The 25,671-nt window shown below is 40.6% G+C and overlaps 1 protein-coding gene across 1 annotated transcript; it reads left to right on the top strand.

The window, feature by feature from the left end:
* Positions 1-1,027: 1,027 nt before the first annotated feature.
* LOC133001419 (beta-1,3-galactosyltransferase 2-like) lies at positions 1,028-23,808 on the top strand. The gene is made up of 5 exons (XM_061070993.1): positions 1,028-1,087; positions 7,766-7,837; positions 8,940-9,161; positions 9,616-10,082; positions 23,619-23,808. Exons 1-5 carry the CDS (start codon positions 1,028-1,030, stop codon positions 23,806-23,808), a joined length of 1,011 nt encoding a protein of 336 aa, XP_060926976.1.
* Positions 23,809-25,671: the final 1,863 nt, after the last annotated feature.

Raw genomic sequence — 25,671 nt, 5'->3', positions numbered from 1 at the left:
AAAGATACAAACTTTGTTCATAAGTAACACTTCCTCTACATTAATGCCATACTTTTATGTTTCCTATCATTTTATTAGGAACGGACGAGCCTGAAGGACACAGCTGTGCTGACAGTGTTCTGTCTCTTATGGCAAAGAAGAAAAATAAAACACTGGGTTCTTTTCTAAAGTGTATCAAATCAGAAAGCAAAAGATAAACATTGTTCTAATAAGTGTTCATTTGAATATATAATATATAATGAATATAGAAATTAACTCTATTATCCATGACACTGAGCAATGACTGCCAACTCTAAACAGTTGCAGGCCGTCTTTAGTTAGGGAGGAAAACACAAAGTGTTGTGCAGATGAAGCTGGTGCATGTCGCCTCATGTTGATAATAATAAATTAATAAATTATGTTATTTGAGCTATGTGTCTGTCTAATCTTTTTACTTTGTTGCAATCATTTTACTTTAATGCTGTATTATAGGCAACATATTTGTGTCGTGCAGAGCGCTAAAGCCTGTGAAATGTATTGGAAATAGGATTTCTGCTCCCTGCTCAAAATGCAGCCCATGGTATATCTCACTGGTCTATATAGGCCTACTGCTTATAATAATCAGCTACCTCTATTTTTGTGACGATGACATGACGTCATACAAAATTGCCCCACCAGATATGTCAGGCTAAAATCACCACTTGCAACTTGCGATGATTAAAGGCTAGGGAATGAGTGTCCTCGCAACCATATAGAGACGTGCATGCGTGTATGCGAGAGAGAGAGTGTGTGTGTCTGTGTCTGTCAGCTCCCAGGGAGGGGGGGGGGGGGCTGTCAGACCTGTTCTGCCTCTGTTCATCGCCTTCCTCCCCGAAGCATGTGACCATGTGATCACACAGTCTCTGCACAGTCAGACAACCGGAGGAAAACTTGTGACCGAAGCAGCAGCTGTGGAGCTGGCGGCGTCAGCTCAGTTCTCCGAGAGATAAAAACTGGACCCCGGCGTCTCCACACTCCTTCATCCATCTGTGCACCTCTGCCACCCAACATGGACTGCGGCATCTTCACCTTCAAGACCGTGCTCCTCTTCCTCAGCTTGGTGTTTTGTGTGAGTCGATGAGTCATTTCTCCACCTCCCAAGATTAGTTTTTGAGTAAATCGGATTTGTTGTGTTCTTTTACAGCTGTATTAGTTATAACTTATAAGCCAGATGTGCGCCCATGCATAACGCAAATCAGAGCTGTGACCTGATAAACACGTCGGTGTCTTGCTGCTCTTGTCTCTACTCCGCAGTTCCTCATTTTGACTTTTTGCTCAGTTGCGCAATTTATCACACGCATCTGCGCAATTTATTCTTAAAAACACAATGTGATAAAAAATTAATGGCCACAAGTTACCTCTCTCAATAATGGGAATTTAAATGTAATTGACTTGTCGGCCACTCGGACTGACGAGTTTATATCTAGCTTTGTATCGATTCATAATACTTCTGATATGTATATTGTTAGTTGTAGTGGATGAATTCACCCTGACTCTCCTTCATTTAGTTTCACAAGAAAACAGTTGTAGGTTCTCTTTCCATCAGGGACCCAGTGAAGTCCTCTATCTGCAATGTGGCTCATGTTTGTCTAATTCGATTACTGAGAGATCAAATTGGCCTGAGTGTGTTTCCAAAAACAAACTACAGACATGATGGTTTATCATTTTTCATTTCTATATCCACAGTTTGCTCCAATTAAATTATTTTTCATCCTCTTTGCAGTTCACACTGACCTTGTTATCATCTTTGGTTGTGTATTGAGTCTCTTTAGGGATTTCCAATGTCAAAGGAGTTATTGCATCCTGTATTTTTCCTAAAGTCCTAAAGCCTCTCCTTTATATCCCACCAGCAATCACACTATTCCTGCCATATTCCAAACATATTTTATATAAACTGCAGGTTTCTGTTTTTGAAGCAGCAACAGTTCAATGTGTGCAATGCTCATTTATTAACCACATAACGCTAAAGACCAACATCAGGGTTTGTTTTCTACACAGCTCTGTTGTGTAGTTTGTCACGCTCGTTGGCCATAAATGAAGAATGTGGGAAAAGTAGTCTGCTATACTTGTACTTATTATTATTATTCAGGCAAATGAATTGGCTTTTTGAGGGCTTTAACATGCTCAACTTTTTACCAAAATTTGCAGAAAGTTAGAAAGTGGTGAAAATGTATTATTATTATTATTCAGGCAAATTAATTGGCTTTTTTTATTATTATTATTGTATTCTATAGTCAAATACTTATACCTCTACTATTTATCATATCATATTATATCATACTCTTTGTATATTCTTTGTATATATAAGTCTATATACACATATTTATACATGTGTACATGTTATTATTATTATATTTACTATTATTATATATACTGTTGCTGCCATTATTACTATATACTGCTATTATATTGGTGTAATTACTATCATATATAAATATATATTATGTTATATTATATACTGTACTATTTTTATATACTGTCTAACAATAACATTACTATCATATCATCAGTACTATTACCATCATCTTGCCACTGCACCTTATCTACCTATTTATCTTGTGTTTCTGTTTTTATTCTTTGTACCTCAATATTTTTTATTTTATTCTATTGTATTGTATTTTATTGTATTCAAATATACCGGCTGCTATGACAACTTAATTTCCTTTCGGGGATGAATAAAGTAATCTATCTATCTATCTATCTATCTATCTATCTATCTATCTATCTATCTATCTATCTATCTATCTATCTATCTATCTATCTATCTATCTATCTATCTATCTATCTATCTATCTATCTATCTATCTATCTATCTATCTATCTATCTAGATAAGAACAAAAGTAAAAAAGTTAAGAAACATTGTTTGTCTTGAATAGTAACAAACTAAATGAATCACACTGATTTGTTTCCCTCAGACACTGTGTTAATTGATCAGGGCCATGAATCCTGTATATATATTCAGAAAGACAGAGGTAGATATTACAGTACTAGTCATATTTATTCAAATGTAACATATTTACAACATTCACATCATTAAATCATTTCAAATATGTACAAAGGGGGAACAGGGGAGGGGTTCGTTTTGAGGAGTAGGAAAAGGGTGAGGGAGGCGGGGGCAAGAAGGGAAAAAGTGGGTGAAGTCAGTGCTTCTCCACCTCTTCTCTCTCCTCCAGCTCATCTCGGCCTCCTCCTTTCTGCAGCTCAGTCCCATAGTTGGAGTTGTCTCCTGTTGCAGTTTCGTCTCCAGCACCTGACTCTCCCTAAGCTCCTTTTCTTTTGTAGTGCGCAAGCCCGGGCAGCCGATGTAGGGAGTTCTTTCTGGGTTTCGCATGTGAGGAGCTGGTTCTTGTCAATGAGCTTAACCATCGGCCTCCGCTGTCCGACCTCCAGTAGTTTGACCTGGTTTTCCTTGTTGACCTCCAGCTCACTGCCACAGCTTGTCTCAGGCTCCTGGTGCAGGCTCCTGGTTATTATTATTATTCAGGCGAATAAATTGGCTTTTTGAGGGCTTTACCATGCTCAACTTCTTACCAAAATTTGCAGAAAGTTAGAAAGTGGTGAAAATGTACTTATGATTTGCATTTGCACAAATTACCCAAACATACAAAAATAATAGGGGACATTTTGAATGTCTATCTGTCATCAGCAGCAACATTTTTCAAATTATTCAAGTTGTATTCGGCAGCCCTTGTGGAGATGTGCTTGAAATAAATGGTTAGCCAGGAAAGTATAAAAAACAGTTTGCTTCAATATCAGTAAGAATAGTATTTTCACTTTATTCTTAACAGGATAAACCTGGCTGTATCAATATTAGTGTCCATGGAGTCATTGTCAGTTAACTGAATTCATATGAATACTGAAGACATGAGCATACAACTTGGTTCAAAAGTAGTAGGTCAGTAACTGTTTGTTGTGTACAGCTACGTTTGTCATTTGTCTAGTATATGCACTGACGCTTTAACGCCATAGAAGTTCCCAACTCATACAAAATATATTGAAGTTGAAGGAGAAACAATAAGTTCATTTTAAACGTTCTTATGAATGTTAGTGTTTTTAACTAAGAGTCCTTTGATAATGCCTATGATATCCCATCTCTGCCTTTAAACAGTGTGGAATCAATGGCAGCTGCCTCAAAGGCAACAAAGTCAATGTGGCATCAGAGGCACTTGCCTTTGTTGCCACACTGACTTTACATAAACTTTAACATGCTCAACTTCTTACCAAAATTTGCAGAAAGTTAGAAAGTGGTGAAAATTTACGTATTCTGAAGGAATTTTCAATGGGCGTCGCAAAATGGCTCAACGGTGCCCCCGAGACCCCTGGTACGTGTTCAAATTGACCGGTCTTCACAAAAATCGATATACAGGTGTATCATGACCAGACAAACAAAAAAGTCTTTAGGTGCAATTGGAAAAACACAACAGGAAGCCTGCTATCTTGCATTTAGTGGCCATTTTGGCCATATTCCACATTTTTACTTTGATGTACTTGTACCAGGGTTTTCATCGGATCAACGTCAAATTGAAATGAGTGTCATCACAACAAGATGGAGATAAAAACTGACTGACACATTTTTTTTTTAGTCACATGGTGTGACCGTGGCGTGGCGTCAAAGTTTGATTACACGCCATGAAAACACGATGTTCTGTACATACATCAACCATGAATCCTTTGATGCTGAGCCGGTTAAATATCAAAGGAATCTTTGTTTTTATTATTATTTTCTGGCAAAACGCATGCAACGCTTCAAAATGCATGTGCTCGGGCCCGCCCAGTGCTGCTTTGCAGCCCTAGAAATTTAATTTAATTTTGATACTGTATTTTTGCTATCATATTTATTTATTATTATTATTTAGGCAAATTAATTGGCTTTTTGAGGGCTTTAACATGCTCAACTTCTTACTAAAATTTGCAGAAAGTTAGACAGTGGTGAACATTTACGTATTCTGGAGGAATTTTCAATGGGCGTCGCAAAATGGCTCAACAGTGCCCCCCGAGACCCCCCGAGACCCCCGGAAAAAGTGTAGTAAAAAGGAAAAAGACTGTTAAATTTAATTATACTTATTATTATTCAGGCAAATGAATTGGCTTTTTGAGGGCTTTACCATGCTCAACTTCTTACCAAAATTTGCAGAAAGTTAGAAAGTGGTGAAAATTTACGTATTCTGAAGGAATTTTCAATGGGCGTCGCAAAATGGCTCAACGGTGCCCCCGAGACAGCCTGAGACCCCTGGAACGTGTTCACATTGACCGGTCTTCACAAAAATCGATATACAGGTGTATCATGACCAGACAAACAAAAAAGTCTCCCCAACAGACAGAATGCAACATGAAGATGATGCATTTAATTTTCCCATGCTATTTGTGGGTGTGTTATTTTTCCCTGTTGGAGAATCCCATACCGGGTCTTCCTCCAAAGCTTAACGCCGGCTTCACACCGGACGCTGAAGCGCAGCGCAGCGCTAATAATATCACACACTTTTGCTGTACAAGACCAGCTTCTTCCCAGCTGCAGTTGGCCTTATCAACAAGGCCCAGGACCCCCACCTGACTTGGACTTTTATTCCGCCCCCACACCTCAAGGATGTGTTAGATTAACACATGCTATATTTTATTATACTGCATTACATCGCATTTTGCATTTCACTTTTTACTTTTTATCTTTTATATATTTATATATATATATATATATACTGTTTTTCTTATGTGTGCTGTATTTATTATGTTTATTTATTATGGAGAATACCTAGCCCCCCCTCTCTCTCTATTTTTATCTATATGACTGCTTGTGTGGCTATAGTGTATGGGCAGAGGGGGACATTTAATAATGTGATTGGTAAAATTAAAACTCCAGGACAACAGAAGCATATTTGATCATTTATATCATATAAAATATGTCATCAATATTGTTTAAATCCATTTTTTCAGTGTGTTTCCCGGCGCGATACCTTCCTTGCAGTGAAAAGATGTCATGGAGGGGAACTAGGAGGTGGTGGTTTTGGCTGATGCTGTTCCTCGTGATGGAAACATTATTGTTCATATTCCACTATTCAACCACGGAAGTATTATTGCCTTTGAGGAGAAGCTCGGCATCTCGCAACAGTATAACGACAGCCTACGATGTGAGTATATTTACTGGCCTGTGCTTCCATTTCATATAAAGGGAGCTTTGAAAAGGACAGAGGCAAAAAATAATATACACATAATGTATTTGTGCTGTTCTTCCTATTTATCTTGTGAGAGGAACAACCATGCACTTGAGATGAGTCACCAGCAGCAGAGCTGGAATTGCACTCCTGCTTTAATGCTAGGGTTGGTAATCCTAGAAGAGCTAGCAAGAGCAAGCTACACAGAATGCAACAGATACCTCGACTCCCTCCTATCAGCCCTCTCATCAAAGCTACGACACAACACATGAATGTGCACTGACTGACTAAGTGCGAGAAGACAACTTTTCCGTCATTCACCCACTAGTTCCTGAAAGGGCCACAGACAATCACTCTTTTCTTATTCAGACTACTTTTCTTTTCGTATACAGGATATTAATGAATCAGATACAAAGTCTAAACAACTTACCAGCCCTAACTTGAAGTGCCATGTTTATACTATTTTTAAATTATTATACAGCAGTCACATGTATATGATATAACTGTAGGCCGCAGCACAGTTCATATCTACCATCTTATGAAGCACCTGCAGTGGCTACAGAATCAATAATGATACCACAAGGATACTGCAAAAACTGTGATTTCTATGTCTGTATTTCCCCTCTGGTACAGGCCTGAATCAAGACTCAGATTAGTGGGGCAATTAATAAAGATGGCGGTGGGCACCTTTTCACACAGTGGACTTAGGGCCTGATCTACTAATGGTTATTTAACCGCTTGCATGTTCCATTAGTAGAACATGCAAGCTGATCTACTAATGGTGCGCACTGAGGATTGTGTGCAGAATAACGTCCATTTAGCAATTTGCCTTAAGGAATATGCAATATTATAATAATATCGGCCGCGCACACAATGTGATTTACAAAGCCTGAAAATAATTGCGGTGGTTATGACTCTGTCTTTATTTATTCAGTTTGAAAGGTAGGTGCTAATCAGCACAGATGGTTGCAGCCAAATAAAACTGAGCATTCACAGCCACTAAAGAATAGAAAATCGATCTCAAGCCTCCGCCCCCTCGCCCACGCTCACTCGCTCAGAGAGACACACACAGTGAGATCAGAGCTTGTTCACAGTGGAAACACCGAGTTTCTCTGGTCTCAGCTGCTCAGAGATCAGCACCGCAGCTTCTTGGTCAGAGCAGAAGCTGCAGTTTCTGTATTATAAATGTAAATGTTACACTTAAATGTTAAATCTAAATGCTAAATGCTAAATCTAAATCTAAATCTCAATGTTAAATCTAAATCTAAATGTGAAATCTAAATGTTTAATCTAAATCTAAATGTTAAATTTAAATCTAAATGTAAAATCTAAATCTAAATGTTAAATCTGAATTTAAATCGAAATGTTAAATCGAAATGTTAAATCGAAATCTAAATGTTAAATCTAAATGTTTCGGGTGAAACTAAATATTTAACTAATATGCAAATTCAAATGCCGGTAACAGGAAGTAACAAAATAAAAGCATTCCTGTTTTTTTTGTCCTTTGCCAATCACATCTGTGGTTTTTGACTGCTGGGCGTAAAAATATCAAAAACACTTAGAAGATAATGTTGCTAATATTTTGCTAATGTCTTTTCAGGCTCCTACTAGCTACAATAACACACTTGGGCAAGCCACACCCTCCACCTCCACTGGGATGTCATACCGCTCGGTATACTTTCATACTCATGTAACCTAGCTGGCTGTTTGTTTGTGTTTTAATCTTTTAATCACTAAAAACGTATTGCTCCCTTGTAATGCACAGGTTATTCAAGAGAGAATTCTAGACATTATAACAGATGAGCATTCACATCCACTCATTATCTTTCTGACTGAAGAGAATTATAGATTGTATTGTACGTTTATTTAAGGAATGTTTAACTAAATAAAATGGACAATCAAAAGATGAGGTTACTGGGAGGTAGGGTTGCAAAATTCCGGGAATATTCAAAGTTGGAAACTTTCCATGGGAATTAACGGGAATATACAGGAATTAACGGGAATAAACGGGAATATATGGGAATTAACGGGAAAATACGGGAATAAACTGGAAATGTTGTGGGTAATTTATACTAACTGTATTTACCTTGTCATATACAGACATAAATGTAAACATTTTGTTTTGTCATAGGCTGATTTGAGCCCTGAAGAACTTTGGACACTTGACTATGTGCTTCTGCATCGTTGTGTCATTCTTAACATAGGTCTTTGCACAGTATTTGCACATGTACACAGCCTTTCCTTCTACATTGGATGAGGTGAAATGTCTCCACACATGAGAGAGTGCACGTGGCATTGTTCTTTAGAATAAGATGAGAAAAAAGTTTGTAAAAAAACACTAATGCAATGCTAGAGATATAAATAGTTAGCCAAACAATTGGAATTGTCTGTAAACATATTTTACAATTGATGGATAAATGAATGGAAATAGGCTAGATGAACAGATGAACAATCCTCAATCAGCATGCTAATATATTTCCCCCAGAAATATCATCGAAACTTACCTGACTAGTCCTTCACACTACAGCAGGCCTCACTAGCCCTGCTGTAGATGACAGCGTTCATATATTTTGGCTTCATTTCTGGATAGTGGGAGAAAATGGAGACATGTCGTCTATCTTTATATCAAGTCTATGGTACCTACAAGAGTTCTAATATTCCCTTGCATGGTGTATAAATCCAGCTTTTCTCCCTGTTATCAGGCTGTTTCATCTTCTTTTATTACAAGATGCTTCTGTAGCCTACTTTAACTTTAACCTCCTCTGCTTGCACAGTACTTTGTGGCGTACCCACACCAGTATCGTTTCATAGTGGACGAGCCACAAAGATGTCGACAGGAAACACCATTCTTGGTTCTCATGATCCCAGTAGCCCCCCATAACAGAGGGGCCCGTGACGTCATCCGTAACACATGGGGCAAAGAAACCACAGTGCAGGGCCACTTGGTCAGCTACTACTTCCTGCTGGGACTGTCCGGAGCGGGAGACGGGTCCGAGGTCCTTGAGGAGCAAGTGAGTGCGTTCGTTAATGAAATCTGAATGGGTTTTTTTAGAATCCATTTTGACCATCAAAAACAAGACTCATCACTGAAGAGAAGAAAAATTTCTGCTCTTGCTGTTTGCAGACGACAAAAAATGGAAAGAGCAACAGCATCTGCTTCTGTTATCATAACCCTCACAGGGTAATCAGAGCTTGAGATGCCAGGTTAAAGCTGCAGTCAAACAAAATGCACTACAGAGACATCTCCTCAGACCAACTCTGAATTAAACCATATTAGCTTTTAAAAGATTTCGGTTCCACATTTGCATTTCCAGTTCTTTTTTATAGAGACCTGAGGTGAGTAGATAATGAGTGAATTATAATTTTTGGGTGAACTGGTTGCTCCCTTGTTTACAAAAAACATATTCATATCCCTGTTTGAAACTAAGTCTCCTATCTCTCTTTCTTTAGCTGTTACAGGAAAGCCGGCGACATCATGACCTACTCCAGAGTGACTTCATGGACAGCTACAATAACCTCACCATTAAAACCATGGTGATGTTTGAATGGCTCAACTCCCATTGCCCCAACACCTCCTACGCCATGAAGGTCGACACGGACATGTTCCTAAATGTTCAAAACCTTGTCTCCATGCTTGTGACGGCCCCCCGACATCTCTACATGACTGGACTCGTGTCGAGGGGCGCTTATGTTGTTCGAGACAATAGCTCAAAATGGTATTTGCCTGTGTCTGCCTTCCCCGAATCAACGTACCCACCGTTTGCCCAGGGACCGGGCTATGTGTTCTCAATGGATTTACCCATTAAGATACTGGGAGCGTCGTTGCAGATTAGAGCAGTCTACATTGAAGATGTGTACGTGGGACTGTGCATGAGACATCTGGGGCTCACACTAACAGATCCTCCTCATATTGGCTTGTTCAGGATATCAATGCCTTTTTTTCCCGGCACCTGTTACTGGTTATTATTATTATTATTATTATTAATATTATTATTAGTTTTCAGGCAAATGAATTGGCTTTTTCGAGGGCTTTAACATGCTCAAATTCTTACCAAAATTTGCAGAAAGTTAGAAAGTGGTGAAAATGTACGTATTCTTAGGAATTTTCAAAGGGCGTCGCAAAATGGCTCAGCGGTGCCCCCCGAGACCCCTGGAACGTGTTCACATTGAGTGGCCATTTTGGCCATATTCCACATTTTTACTTTGATGTACTTGTACCAGGGTTTTCATCGGATCAACTTCAAATTGAGATGAGTGTCATCACACAAGATAGAGATAAAAACTAACTGACGGATTTGTTTTTAGTCACACGGTGTGACCATGGCATGGCCTCAAAGTTTGATTACACGCCATTATTTTTATTATTATTATTCATTTTAAGGGCCCAAGCACTGACTTCAAAGGTCAGGGAGGACCCTTTTGTTATTGTAAGGATTATTAGCTTCTTATTAGGGCCCGAGCACCGAATGGTGAGAGGCCCTATTGAAATTGTAATGATTATTATTAGGGCCCGAGCACCGAATGGTGAGAGGCCCTATTGAAATTGTAATGATTATTAGGGCCCGAGCACCGAATGGTGAGAGGCCCTATTGAAATTGTAATGATTATTATTATTAGGGCCCGAGCACCGAATGGTGAGAGGCCCTATTGAAATTGTAATGATTATTCTTATTATTATTATTATTATTGTGACTAAAGTGAATTGGCTTTTTGAGGGCTTTAACATGCTGAACTTCTTACCAAACTTTGCAGAAAATTAGAGGGTGGTGAAAATTTACGTATTCTGGTGTATTTGGAAATGGGCGTGGCAAAATGGCTCAACAGCGCCCCCTGGAACCCAGCCCCTAGGTTTCCACATAACCGATTTTCACCAAAATCGGGCAAGAGGTGTATCGTGACTAATCATGAAAAAAAGTCACAAAGGGCATTATGAAAAACGCAACAGGAAGCCCGCCATTTTGGATTTAGTGGCCATTTTGGCCATTTTGGCGATTTTTACTTTAATGTACTTGTCCCAGGGCTTTCATCAGATCAACTTCAAATTCAGATGAGTGTCATCACAACAAGATGGAGAAAAAAGTTGACTTAAAAAATCAACTTTTCGTCACACCGTGTGACCTTGGCGTGGCATCAAAATTTGATTAAACGCCATCAAAACACGAGGTTCTGTATCTCGGACAAACACGATCCAATCGAGTCCAAACTAGACACATAAGACAAGAGACCCGGCCTGATGACATCTGCACTGAAATCATGACTTAATATCACAGCGCCCCCTGGTGGCATCAGGAAATGTATGTTTTTTTGCATGTCTTACACTTGGATGTATTTCTCCTCATCCACTGACCTCAACCATGTCAAACTGTATCAAATGGGTCTCAAGACATTGATAATGAAGATATAAGATTACTGTGATTTTTCGTCAAACGCCATACTAATGGCGTGGCATCAAAGTTCATCAACTCGCCATGACACATGAAATTGCTGTAACTTCCGTGTTCATGGTTCCATCTCACTCAAACTACACGTGTGTGTTAACATCCCCCCCCTTAAGATATTCATATGGTTTTAAGAAATGGGCGTGGCAAAAAAACTGACTAGCGCCCCCTAAAGGGCAGCCCTGGCACTACGATTGGTTGACATGTACAAAAATTTATTATGGCATGTGTCTTTTCATAACAAACAAATAAGTCTCTTGGATCGATATGTTAGACCAAACAGGAAGTCCGCCATTTTGGATTTAGTGGCCATTTTGACCATATTCCACATTTTTACTTTGACATACTTGTCCCAGGGCTTTCATCAGTTCATCTTTAAATTCAGATGAGTGTCATCACAACAAGATGGAGATAAAAAATGATTTAGGGATTGTTTTTTCGTCACACCGTGTGACCGTGGCGTTGCGTCAAAGTTCATCAACTCGCCGTGAAACACGAAATGCTGTAACTTCAGTGTTCATGGTTCTATCTCACTCAAACTACATGTGTGTATCAACACCCCCCCCCTGGAGATATTCATATGGTTTTAAGGCCGTGTGACCGTGGCGTCGAAGTTTGATTAAACGCCATCAAAACACGAGGTTCCTTACTCGGACATATATTGTCCAATCAACTCCAAACTAGACATGTAAGACTAGAGTCCCGGCCTGATGACATCTACACAGAAATCATGACTTTAAATCACAGCGCCCCCTGGTGCCTACAGGAAGTGAAGCGTTTATTGTCCAATTAAGTCCAAACTAGACATGTACGACTAGAGTCCCAGCCTGATGACATCTACACAGAAATCATGACTTTAAATCACAGCGCCCCCTGGTGGCTACAGGAAGTGAAGCGTTTATCCTTGCCACAGAGAGGAAAACGCATCCAACGCGGAGACGTGCGCCTGGTCATCGACCGCTCTCTCCCCCGACCGCAACAGGCTTCAACGTGCAGGTGCTCGGGCCCGCAAGTGCTACAACGTAGCCCTAGTTATTATTATTATTGTGACTAAAGTGAATTGGCTTTTTGAGGGCTTTAACATGCTGAACTTCTTACCAAACTTTGCAGATAATTAGAGAGTGGTGAAAATGTACGTATTCCGGAGTATTTGGAAATGGGCGTGGCCAAATGGCTCAACAGCGCCCCCTGGAACCCAGCCCCTAGGTTTCCACATAACCGATTTTCACCAAAATCGGGCAAGAGGTGTATCGTGACAAATCATGAAAAAAAGTCTCAAAGGGCATTATGAAAAACGCAACAGGAAGCCCACCATTTTGGATTTAGTGGCCATTTTGGCCATTTTGGCGATTTTTGCTTTGACGTACTTGTCCCAGGGCTTTCATCAAATCAACTTCAAATTCAGATGAGTGTCATCACAACATGATGGAGAAAAAAACTGACTTAAAAAATCAACTTTTCGTCACACCGTGTGTCCTTGGCGTGGCGTCAAAGTTTGATTAAACGCCATCAAAACACGAGCTTCTGTATCTCGCACATACATGATCCAATCAAATCCAAACTACACACATAAGACAAGAGACCCGGCCTGAAGACATCTACACTGAAATAATTTCTTAAAATCACAGCGCCCCCTGGTGGCTACAGGAAATGTCTTGTTTTTTGCATGTCTTACACTTGGATGTATTTCTCCTCATCCACTGACCTCAACCATGTCAAACTGTATCAAATGGGTCTCAAGACATTGATAATGAAGATATAAGATTACTGTGACTTTTCGTCAAACACAGTATTAATGGCGTGGCATCAAAGTTCATCAGCTCGCCGTGAAACACGAAATTGCTGTAACTTCCATGTTCATGGTTCCATCTCACTCAAACTACATGTGTGTGTTAACATCCCCCCCCTGAAGATATTCATATGGTTTTAAGAAATGGGCGTGGCAAAAAAACTGACTAGCGCCTCCTAAAGGGCAGCCCCGGCACTACGATTGGCCGACATGTACAAAAATCTATGGGGACATTTGTCTTTTCATAACAAACAAATAAGTCTCTTGGATCGATATGTTAGACCAAACAGGAAGCCCGCCATTTTTAATTTAGTGGCCATTTTGACCATATTCACCATTTTTACTTTGATGTACTTGTCCCAGGGCTTTTATCAGTTCAACTTTAAATTCAGATGAGTGTCATCACAACAAGATGGAGATAAAAAATGATTTAGGGATTGTTTTTTCGTCACACCGTGTGACCATGGCGTGGCGTCAAAGTTCATCAACTCGCCGTGAAACACGAAATGCTGTTACTTCAGTGTTCATGGTTCTATCTCACTCAAACTACATGTGTGTATCAACAGCCCCCCCCCTGGAGATATTCATATGGTTTCAAGTCCGTGTGACCGTGGCGTCGAAGTTTGATTACACGCCATCAAAACACGAGGTTCTGTATCTCGGACATATATTGTCCAATCTAGTCCAAACTACACATGTAAGACTAGAGTCCCGGCCTGATGACATCTACACAGAAATCATGACTTTAAATCACAGCGCCCCCTGGTGGATACAGGAAGTGAAGCGTTTATTGTCCAATTGAGTCCAAACTAGACATGTAAGACTAGAGTCCCAGCCTGATGACATCTACACAGAAATCATGACTTTAAATCACAGCGCCCCCTGGTGGCTACAGGATGTGAAGCGTTTATTTATTGTCCAATTGAGTCCAAACTAGACATATTGGACTAGAGTCCCAGCCTGATGACATCTACACAGAAATCATGACTTTAAATCACAGCGCCCCCTGGTGGCTACAGGAAGTGAAGCTTTTATCCTTGCCACAGAGAAGAAAACGCATCCAACGCGGAGACGTGCGCTTGGTCATCGACCGCTCTCTCCCCCGACCGCAACAGGCTTCAACGTGCAGGTGCTCGGGCCCGCAAGTGCTACAACGTAGCCCTAGTTCTTATTATTATTATTGTGACTAAAGTGAATTGGCTTTTTGAGGGCTTTAACATGCTGAACTTCTTACCAAACTTTGCAGATAATTAGAGAGTAGTGAAAATTTACGTATTCTGGAGTAATTTGAAATGGGCGTGGCAAATTCGCTCAACAGCGCCCCCTGGAACCCAGCCCCTAGGTTTCCACATAACCGATTTTCATCAAAATCGGGCAAGAGGTGTATCGTGACAAATCATGAAAAAAAGTCTCAAAGGGCATTATGAAAAACGCAACAGGAAGCCCACCATTTTGGATTTAGTGGCCATTTTGGCCATTTTGGCCATTTTTGCTTTGACGTACTTGTCCCAGGGCTTTCATCAAATCAACTTTAAATTTAGATGAGTGTCATCACAACATGATGGAGAAAAAAACTGACTTAAAAAATCAACTTTTCGTCTCACCGTGTGTCCTTGGCGTGGCGTCAAAGTTTGATTAAACGCCATCAAAACACGAGCTTCTGTATCTCACACATACATGATCCAATCAAATCCAAACTACACACATAAGACAAGAGACCCGGCCTGAAGACATCTACACTGAAATAATTTCTTAAAATCACAGCGCCCCCTGGTGGCTACAGGAAATGTCTTGTTTTTTGCATGTCTTACACTTGGATGTATTTCTCCTCATCCACTGACCTCAACCATGTCAAACTGTATCAAATGGGTCTCAAGACATTGATAATGAAGATATAAGATTACTGTGACTTTTCGTCAAACACAGTATTAATGGCGTGACATCAAAGTTCATCAGCTCGCCGTGAAACACGAAATTGCTGTAACTTCCGTGTTCATGGTTCCATCTCACTCAAACTACATGGGTGTGTTAACATCCCCCCCCTGAAGATATTCATATGGTTTTAAGAAATGGGCGTGGCAAAAAAACTGACTAGCGCCCCCTAAAGGGCAGCCCCGGCACTACGATTGGCCGACATGTACAAAAATCTATGGGGACATGTGTCTTTTCATAACAGACAAATAAGTCTCTTGGATCGATATGTTAGACCAAACAGGAAGCCCGCCATTTTTAATTTAGTGGCCATTTTGACCATATTCACCATTTTTACTTTGATGTACTTGTCCCAGGGCTTTTATCAGTTCAACTTTAAATTCAGATGAGTGTCATCACAACAAGATGGAGATAAAAAATGATTTAGGGATTTGTCCTTCGTCACACCGTGTAACCGTGGCGTGGCGTCAAAGTTCATCAACTCGCCGCGAAACACGAAATTGCTGTAACTTCAGTGTTCATGGTTCTATCTCACTCAAACTACATGTGTGTATCAACACCCCCCCCCTGGAGATATTCATATGGTTTTAAGGCCGTGTGACCGTGGCGTCGAAGTTTGATTAAACGCCATCAAAACACGAGGTTCTGTATCTCTGACATATATTGTCAAATTGAGTCCAAACTAGACATGTAAGACTAGAGTCCCAGCCTGATGACATCTACACAGAAATCATGACTTTAAATCACAGCGCCCCCTGGTGGCTACAGGAAGTGAAGTGTTTATCCTTGCCACAGAGAGGAAAACGCATCCAAAGCAGAGACATGCGCTTGGTCATTGACCGCTCTCTCCCCCGACCGCAACAGACTTCAACGTGCAGGTGCTCGGGCCCGCAAGTGCTACAACGTAGCCCTAGTTATTATTATTATTTTTCACACAAAAGGATGGGCTTTTTGAGGGCTTTAACGTGCTCAAAAAGTTATGAAACTTTGCAGTAAGTTAGTAAGTGGTGAAAATTTACGTATTCTGGAGTATTTGGAAATGGGCGTGGCAAAATGGCTCAACAGCGCCCCCTGGAACACAACCCCTAGGTTTCCACCCAGCCCCTAGGTTTCCACATAACTGATTTTCACCAAAATCGGTCAAGAGGTGTATCGTGACTAATCCTGCAAAAAAGTCTCAAGGGGCATTATGAAAAACGCAACAGGAAGCCCGCCATTTTGGATTTAGTGGCCATTTTGGCCATTTTTGGCGATTTTTACTTTAATGTACTTGTCCCAGGGCTTTCATCAGATCAACTTCAAATTCAGATGAGTGTCATCACAACAAGATGGAGAAAAAAGTTGACTTAAAAAATCAACTTTTCGCCACACCGTGTGACCGTGGCGTGGCGTCAAAGTTTGATTAAACGCCATCAAAACACGAGGTTCTGTATCTCAGACATATTTGTTCCAATCGATTCCAAACTACACACATAAGACAAGAGTCACGACCTGAAGACATCTGCACTGAAATCATGACTTAATATCATAGCGCCCCCTGGTGGCAACAGGAAATGTCTTTTTTTTTGCATGTCTTACACTTGGATGTGTTCCTCCTCATCCACTGACCTCAACCATGTCAAACTGTATCAAATGGGTCTCAAGACATTGATAATGAAGAAATAAGAATACTGTGACTTTTCGTCAAACGCCATAGTAATGGCGTGGCATCAAAGTTCATCAGCTCGCCGTGAAACACGAAATTGCTGTAACTTCCGTGTTCATGGGTCCATCTCCCTCAAACTACATGTGTGTATCAACATCCCCCCCTTGAAGACATTCATATGGTTTTAAGAAATGGGCGTGGCAAAAAAACTGACTAGCGCCCCCTAAAGGGCAGCCCCGGCGCTACGATTGGCCGACTTGTACAAAAATGTATTAGGGCATGTGTCTTTCCATTACAAACAAATAAGTCTCTTGGATTGATAGGTTAAACCAAACAGGAAGTCCGCCATTTTGGATTTAGTGGCCATTTTGGCCATATTCACCATTTTTACTTTGATGTACTTGTCCCAGGGCTTTTATCAGTTCAACTTTAAATTCAGATGAGTGTCATCACAACAAGATGGAGATAAAAATTGATTTATGGATTTATCGTTCGTCACACCGTGTGACCGTGGCGTGGCGTCAAAGTTCATCAACTCGCCGTGAAACACCAAATGCTGTAACTTCCGTGTTCATGGTTCTATCTCACTCAAACTACATGTGTGTATCAACAGCCCCCCCCTCAAGATATTCATATGGTTTTAAGGCCGTGTGACCGTGGCGTCGAAGTTTGATTAAACGCCATCAAAACACGAGGTTCTTAGCTCGGACATATATTGTCCAATCGAGTCCAAACTAGACATGTAAGACTAGAGTCCCGGCCTGATGACATCTACACAGAAATCATGACTTTAAATCACAGCGCCCCCTGGTGGCTACAGGAAGTGAAGTGTTTATTGTCCAATTGAGTCCAAACTAGACATGTAAGACTAGAGTCCCAGCCTGATGACATCTCCACAGAAATCATGACTTTAAATCACAGCGCCCCCTGGTGGCTACAGGAAGTGAAGTGTTTATCCTTGCCACAGAGAGGAAAACACATCCAAAGCGGAGATGTGCGCTTGGTCATCGACCGCTCTCTCCCCCGACCGCAACAGACTTCAACGTGCAGGTGCTCGGGTCCGCAAGTGCTACAACGTAGCCCTAGTTATTATTATTCACGCAAATTAATTGGCTTTTTGAGGGCTTTAACATGCTCAACTTCTTACCAAAATTTGCAGAAAGTTAGAAAGTGGTGAAAATTGACGTATTCTGAAGGAATTTTCAATGGGCGTCGCAAAATGGCTCAACGGTGCCCCCCGAGATCCCTGGAACGTGTTCACATTGACCGGTCTTTACAAAAATCGATATACAGGTGTATCATGACCAGACAAACAAAAAATTCTTAGGTGCAATTGGAAAAACACAACAGGAAGCCTGCTATCTTGCATTTAGTGGCCATTTTGGCCATATTCCACATTTTTACTTTGATGTACTTGTACCAGGGTTTTCATCGGATCAACTTCAAATTGAGATGAGTGTCATCACAACAAGATGGAGATAAAAACTGAATGACACGGTTTTTTTAACACGGTGTGACCGTGGCGTGGCGTCAAAGTTTGATTACACGCCATTAAAACATGATGTTCTGTAACGCGGTCATACATGTACCATGAATCCTTCAGGGGTGTCCAAACTTTTTGTCCCGAGGGCCACATACAGAAAAAAATACCAAGGACTGGGCCACTCACGCCTCCACGCCCCCCTGCCCTGGAGCGGACTGTTGACAGTCGCGTCGCTCAGGGCGGGGGGCCGTGGCGTGGTGGCGTTCTGAGGGACAGCTAGCAAGTCAGCAAAGCAATTCACCGCCAGACCACCAGGTGCGTGCCCCTTCTTGCATGTCTCTGAAAACGCAGAAGCATGCACCCGCCTCTCCCCTGTCGAAGAAGCCTGGCCCCATAAAGCAAAACAAAGTGCTTTAAGTAAGTGCCATTTTAGCTCTACTAAATTTTGAGTTTTTTTTTTTTTTTTTATAAATTATATTTTTAGACATTGATGCGGGCCAATTAAAAATGGATGGCGGGCCGCAGTTGGCCCGCGGGCCGTAGTTTGGACACCCCTGTCCTAGATCAAAGGAAACTTTATGTCTTGCAAAGGTCACGTCTCTTTCTCTCTCAGAACTGGTTATTTTTGTTTTTTTCAGACAAAAAGCATGCAACGCTTCAAAATGCATGTGCTCGGGCCCACCCAGTGCTGCTTTGCAGCCGTAGAAATTTTAGTTATTATTATTATTCAGGCAAATGAATTGGCTTTTTAAGGGCTTTACCATGCTCAACTTCTTACCAAGATTCGCTTATTATCCTGACTGTCCTCCTATTTCCTCATTAGGGCCCGAGCACAGACATCAAAGGTGTCTGGTGAGACCCTATTGAAATTGTAAGGATTATTATTATTATTATTATTATTATTATTATTATTATTATTATTATTATTATTATTATTATTCAGGCAAATGAATTGGCTTTTTGAGGGCTTTAACATGCTCAACTTCTTACCAAAATTTGCAGAAAGGTAGAAAGTGGTGAAAATTTACGTATTCTGAAGGAATTTTCAATGGGCGTCGCAAAATGGCTCAACGGTGCCCCCCCGAGACAGCCCGAGACCCCCGGAAGGTGTTCCCATTGACCTATCTTCACAAAAATCGATATACAGGTGTATCATGACCAGACAAACAAAAAAGTCTCTGGGTGCAATTGGAAAAACACAACAGGAAGCCTGCTATATTGCATTTAGTGGCCATTTTGGCCATATTCCACATTTTTTCTTTGATACACTTGTACCAGGGTTTTCATCGGATCAACTTCAAATTGAGATGAGTGTCATCACGACAAGATGGAGATAAAAACTGACTGACGGATTTTTTTTAATCACACAGTGTGACCGTGGCGTGGCGTCAAAGTTTGATTACACGCCATTAAAACATGATGTTCTGTAACGCGGACATACATGGACCATGAATCCTTTGATTTCAGTCTTCCTAGATCAAAGGAAACTTTATGTCTTGCAAAGGTTACGTCTCTCTCTCTCAGAACTGGTTATTTTTGTTTTTTTCAGACAAAAAGCATGCAACGCTTCAAAATGGATGTGCTCGGGCCCACCCAGTGCTGCTTTGCAGCCCTAAAAATGTTATATTTTCATATATTTTAGTTGTATATATATTTGTATATATATTTATTATTATTATTATTATTATTATTATTATTCAGGCAAATGAATTGGCTTTTTGAGGGCTTTAACATGCTCAACTTCTTACCAAAATTAGCAGAAAGTTAGAAAGTGGTGAAAATGTATGTATTCTGAAGGAATTTTCAATGGGCGTCGCAAAATGGCTCAACGGTGCCCCCCGAGACAGCCCGAGACCCCCGGAAGGTGTTCCCATTGACCTATCTTCACAAAAATCGATATACAGGTGTATCATGACCAAACAAACAAAAAAGTCTCTGGGTGCAATCGTAAAAACAAAACAGGAAGCCTGATATTTTGTATTTAGTGGCCATTTTGGCCATATTCCACATTTTTTCTTTGATACACTTGTACCAGGGTTTTCATCGGATCAACTTCAAATTGAGATGAGTGTCATCACAACAAGATGGAGATAAAAACTGACTGACGGATTTTTTTTTAATCACACGGTGTGACCGTGGCGTGGCGTCAAAATTTGATTACACGCCATTAAAACACGATGTTCTGTAACGCGGACATACATGGACCATGAATCCTTTGATTTCAGTCTTCTTAGATCAAAGGAAACTTTATGTCTTGCAAAGGTCACGTCTCTTTCTCTCTCAGAACTGGTTATTATTATTATTCAGGCAAATGAATTGGCTTTTTGAGGGCTTTAACATGCTCAACTTCTTACCAAAATTAGCAGAAAGTTAGAAAGTGGTGAAAATTTACGTATTCTGAAGGAATTTTCAATGGGCGTCGCAAAATGGCTCAACGGTGCCCCCCGAGACCCCCCGAGACCCCCGGAAGGTGTTCCCATTGACCTATCTTCACAAAAATCGATATACAGGTGTATCATGACCAAACAAACAAAAAAGTCTCTGGGTGCAATTGTAAAAACAAAACAGGAAGCCTGATATTTTGTATTTAGTGGCCATTTTGGCCATATTCCACATTTTTTCTTTGATACACTTGTACCAGGGTTTTCATCGGATCAACTTCAAATTGAGATGAGTGTCATCACAACAAGATGGAGATAAGAACTGACTGACGGATTTTTTTTTAATTATTATTATTATTAGTATTATTATTATTATTATTATTATTATTATTATTCAGGCAAATGAATTGGCTTTTTGAGGGCTTTAACATGCTCAACTTCTTACCAAAATTTGCAGAAAGTTAGAAAGTGGTGAAAATTTACGTATTCTGAAGGAATTTTTAATGGGTGTCGCAAAATGGCTCAACGGTGCCCCCCGAGACCCCCCGAGACCCCCGGAAGGTGTTCCCATTGACCTATCTTCACAAAAAATTGTAAAAACAAAACAGGAAGCATGATATTTTGTATTTAGTGGCCATTTTGGCCATATTCCACATTTTTTCTTTGATACACTTGTACCAGGGTTTTCATCTGATCAACTTCAAATTGAGATGAGTGTCATCACAACAAGATGGAGATAAAAACTGACTGACGGATTTTTTTTTAATCACACGGTGTGACCGTGGCGTGGCGTCAAAATTTGATTACACGCCATTAAAACACGATGTTCTGTAGCGCGGACATACATGGACCATGAATCCTTTGATTTCAGTCTTCCTAGATCAAAGGAAAATTTATGTCTCGCCAAGGTCACGTCTCTCTCTCTCTCTCAGAACTGGTTATTTTTGTTTTTTCATTCTTATTATTATTATTATTATTATTATTATTTTTATTTACATTTCAACTTAAAAAAGGTCAGAACTCTGTTTCTGTTTCATAGTTTTTACTATTTTGATCCCAACATTAAAATCACATCACTCGGCTGCTGTTGAATAAACATTTTTACAGACAGAATCATTTTGGCTTCATCACATCAAACAGACAAATGTTCATATATGTTGGATTATTTCATATGTGAACAGACTTTATGTGATTGAACATGAATCGTGTCTCATGTGTGAGTTTTGATAAAGTTTGTTGAATGTGAACAATGATCAGCTGTTATTGATAACTGTGTTTTTATGTGGATCTTCATCAGTTTGCTCGACTTCATGGATCCAGACAAAATCTAAATGATAGAAAACATTTTCCATGAAAGTAAAAAACGAACCAAAGATAAAGATCAGAAAATAATGAAATCTTTTTACACACGTGGAAAAGTCGACAGGAGAAATAAAAACGAGTGAGAAGTAAAAGGAGAAATAAACAAAGCTTTAGAATAACGAGTTTAACATTTATATTTATTATTATTACTATTATTATTCAGGCAAATCAATTGGCTTTTTGAGGGCTTTAACATGCTCAACTTCTTACCAAAATTTGCAGAAAGTTAGTAAGTGGTGAAAATGTACGTATTCTGAAGGAATTTTCAATGGGCGTATTCCACATTTTTTGTTTGGTACCAGGGTTTTCATCGGATCAACTTCAAATTGAGATGAGTTTCATCACAACAAGATGGAGATAAAAACTATCTGACGGATTTTTTTTTAATCACAGGGTGTGACCGTGGCGTGGCGTCAAAGTTTGATTACACGCCATTGAAACACGATGTTCCGTAACGCGGTCATACATGGACCATGATTCCTTTGACTTCAGTCTTCCTAGATCAAAGGAAACTTTATGTCTTGCAAAGGTCACGTCTCTTTCTCTCTCAGAACTGGTTATTTTTGTTTTTTCAGACAAAAAGCATGCAACGCTTCAAAATGGATGTGCTCAGGCCCACCCAGTGCTGCTTTGCAGCCCTCAAAATGTTAGTCTTCAATGTATCTGATTCTGCTGCACCACTGTTTACACCTGAACCCCCCCTCCCCCCCAATCAAGAAGTGTGTTAGGAAAGACATCAAAGGATTCTTCTTCTTCTTCTTCTTCTTCTTATTCTTCTTCTTCTTCTTCTTCTTCTTCAGGCAAATGAATTGGCTTTTTGAGGGCTTTAACATGCTCAACTTCTTACCAAAATCTGCAGAAAGATAGTAAGTGGTGGAAATTTACGTATTCTGAAGGAATTTTTAATGGGTGTCGCAAAATGGCTCAACGGTGCCCCCGAGACCCCTGGTACGTGTTCACATTGACCGGTCTTCACAAAAATCGATATACAGGTGCATTTTAAATTGAAGTTGCTATTTTACATAAAACATTAATAGGTGAAACATCAAGACTTATTATAAGAGTGTAAAGAAATTAAAACAAACTTCCCACTCGTGAGTTTCACTTTTTCATCTGAAGTACAAAGATTTTCAACCTTTTTAATATCATTTGAGCTTTAAAGCAAAAACTGCAGTAAATGTTCACTTTTTAAAACTCACTGCAATCTGGTTTTTACTTAAATGAGTTATTCTATGATAAATTAGGTCAAATCCCTGGATACATTAAAAGAAAACTTTATATAAAATTTAAACAATTCATTTTTGTTCCCTTTCATCAACTTTTAAAACTTTCATCTGGCATGGTGCCTACAATGATCACACAGGAGATGTGAGTATATGTTGCAGAAGTTCTAAATTCTCATTGTGTTGCTCTTACCTTGCAGAACTCATCCAGCTCCAGGAACGGTGATAGGAAGTCGGAGGGCATGGTCGGCTCCTCTGTCCCAGCAGAGCCCAGGAGCCAGAGGTCTGATCCCACAGCTCAAGAGGTTTAAAAAAGGTTTCTGGGTCCAACTGGAGGAAGAGGGAGATGAGCCCAGGAGAGGAAGGGGTCGGGGGAATGGTGAAGAATGAAACAGCTCAGAGTTTGTCTCTCTGCAGCTTGTTGGAGATGATCAGGCTGAGAGGAGCTGCAGGTTCTGGAGTCTAGAGGAGGAGAGGGGTGAGGAGTGAGAGATGCTGGGAGCTGTTAAGGCGTGTTGGTTTATCCTATAATATGAGAGAAGCCGATCCAAGATTTTGGTTCAATCAAATGTTTTATTTAAAGATACAATGAAGAGTTATTCATAGCTATGGACAATTATCACAGCCCATGCTAATTAAGTTAGCAGTAGGAAGATAATAATGGCCCCGAACAGCAGGGGTCGTGTATAATTATAACAGTAGATTTGATGTGATTGGTTATGAATATTTGGAGGGGAGTCACCGCAAATCACTTTGGATCTCCCTTATTGGTCCAGCCGCAGTCCCACGCCTCTTGTCACCGAATCCAGGAAGTAACAGGGAGCAGCTCTCCGTCATGCACCTACGCTACTCTACCGGTTGCTAGGGCAACTCTATCTACCCTGACAGTCTGATGTTGTCTCGTAATTTAGCCTTGAGTAGAAAATGTCTTGCTCCAGCCATCTCGGCTGCACCAATGTAACCATAACAAACTCTTTTCGACTCTCCTATCAGGACAGCTGTGAGACAGATTCTCAACAGAGCTGGAAGGTAGACGTGACTCCAGGAGGAAAGTTCCTGGACCATCTGGTGGAATCTGTTTAAATAGTTGGGGAACCCCCCCCATGCACACCCACCCCCTGCCTGTGTTCCTCAGGGGGCAGGGAGTGTGTGTTAATGTGTGTGTGTGTGTTTTGGGTGGATGGGGGAGGGGTCCTGCATTGTAAAGGCCGGCGCATGCTTCTGCGTTTTCACGGGCCCGGAGAAGCAGGAGCCCTTCCGGGCCCCTCACGGCCCTTCCTACGTCCTTACGTGCGTCGGCCAATTTTTCTAACTAGACGGCAAAGCCCCGCAAGCGTCAACCGCCTGCAGGGGCTGTGATTGGTCTGCTGACTACATCATTTCCGGAGTTGCATTTCCGGTTCATGCCCGGAAAACCACGGAAGATTTAGAAGAACGAATATGGACCAAATAGAAGAGCACTTGGCAGAAGAGATCCGAAACTATGACCACTAGTATAACCCGTCACTAACCGGCGGATTTTTCCGCCAGTAAAAGGCTCTGAAGAGCCGCCGTGGCGATGTAAATATATCGCTCTTCTTCGTGCCACACACGAAGAAGAGCCGACTTCGACAAAAAACATTACTCCGCCTAGTGTTCTGGCCGGGAATTGCATGGCAACCCGCGCAACGGTTGGAAAACCATGAATGAGAACGAGTCCTGCATTACAGCTTCGTGCCTGCGGGCGAGAGAGAGCTGCGCCAACCTCCGCTGCTCAAGTAACGAGCCAGTTTTGAGAATGTATGAAGTAGAAAGTACAGATATTTTTGTTCAAATGTAACGAGTAAAAGTAAAAAGTCGTCACGAAAATAAATACTCAAGTAAAGTACATATATGTGAAAAATCTACTTAAGTACAGTAACAAAGTATTTCTACTTCGTTACTTCCCACCACTGTGTATATATATTACATCTTTATATTTCAAGCCTTAGAATGAATAAAAGTGTCTCTTCTCTCTGAGGTTATATTTTATATTCATGGCCCTGACATGTGGGTCGCTGGTGACCCGGCCTCTCAGCACTGATCGTCACAGCTTTTCACTTCACGGCTCGTTGTTGTGTTGAGATGTAAATGCAGGTCAGTAAAGATGGTTCAAAGCTTGACGGAAGGAGAAGTGTGAAGTGTCGCCTGTCGCCCGGTGATACAGCCTCACAACAAACAGGCCTGTTGATCTGAATGTGTCACAGTGGGATTTATAAAATGGGCCCATGACCA

The sequence above is a fragment of the Limanda limanda genome, chromosome 5, assembly GCF_963576545.1.
Source record: "Limanda limanda chromosome 5, fLimLim1.1, whole genome shotgun sequence".
Taxonomy (NCBI): domain Eukaryota; kingdom Metazoa; phylum Chordata; class Actinopteri; order Pleuronectiformes; family Pleuronectidae; genus Limanda; species Limanda limanda.
The sequence above is the reverse complement of the archived record's forward strand: the minus strand, read 5'-3'. Positions and strand labels throughout refer to the sequence as shown.

What these genes read in the sequence shown, in the direction of transcription:
- LOC133001419 (XM_061070993.1), top strand. Translation starts at nt 1,028, where the DNA reads ATGGACTGCGGCATCTTCACCTTCAAGACCGTGCTCCTCTTCCTCAGC. An exon ending in CTGGGATGTCATACCGCTCG is followed by an intron (nt 7,838 to 8,939) that starts GTATACTTTCAT and finishes CTGCTTGCACAG; the next exon opens with TACTTTGTGGCGTACCCACA. An exon ending in GATCCTCCTCATATTGGCTT is followed by an intron (nt 10,083 to 23,618) that starts GTTCAGGATATC and finishes CTTACCTTGCAG; the next exon opens with AACTCATCCAGCTCCAGGAA.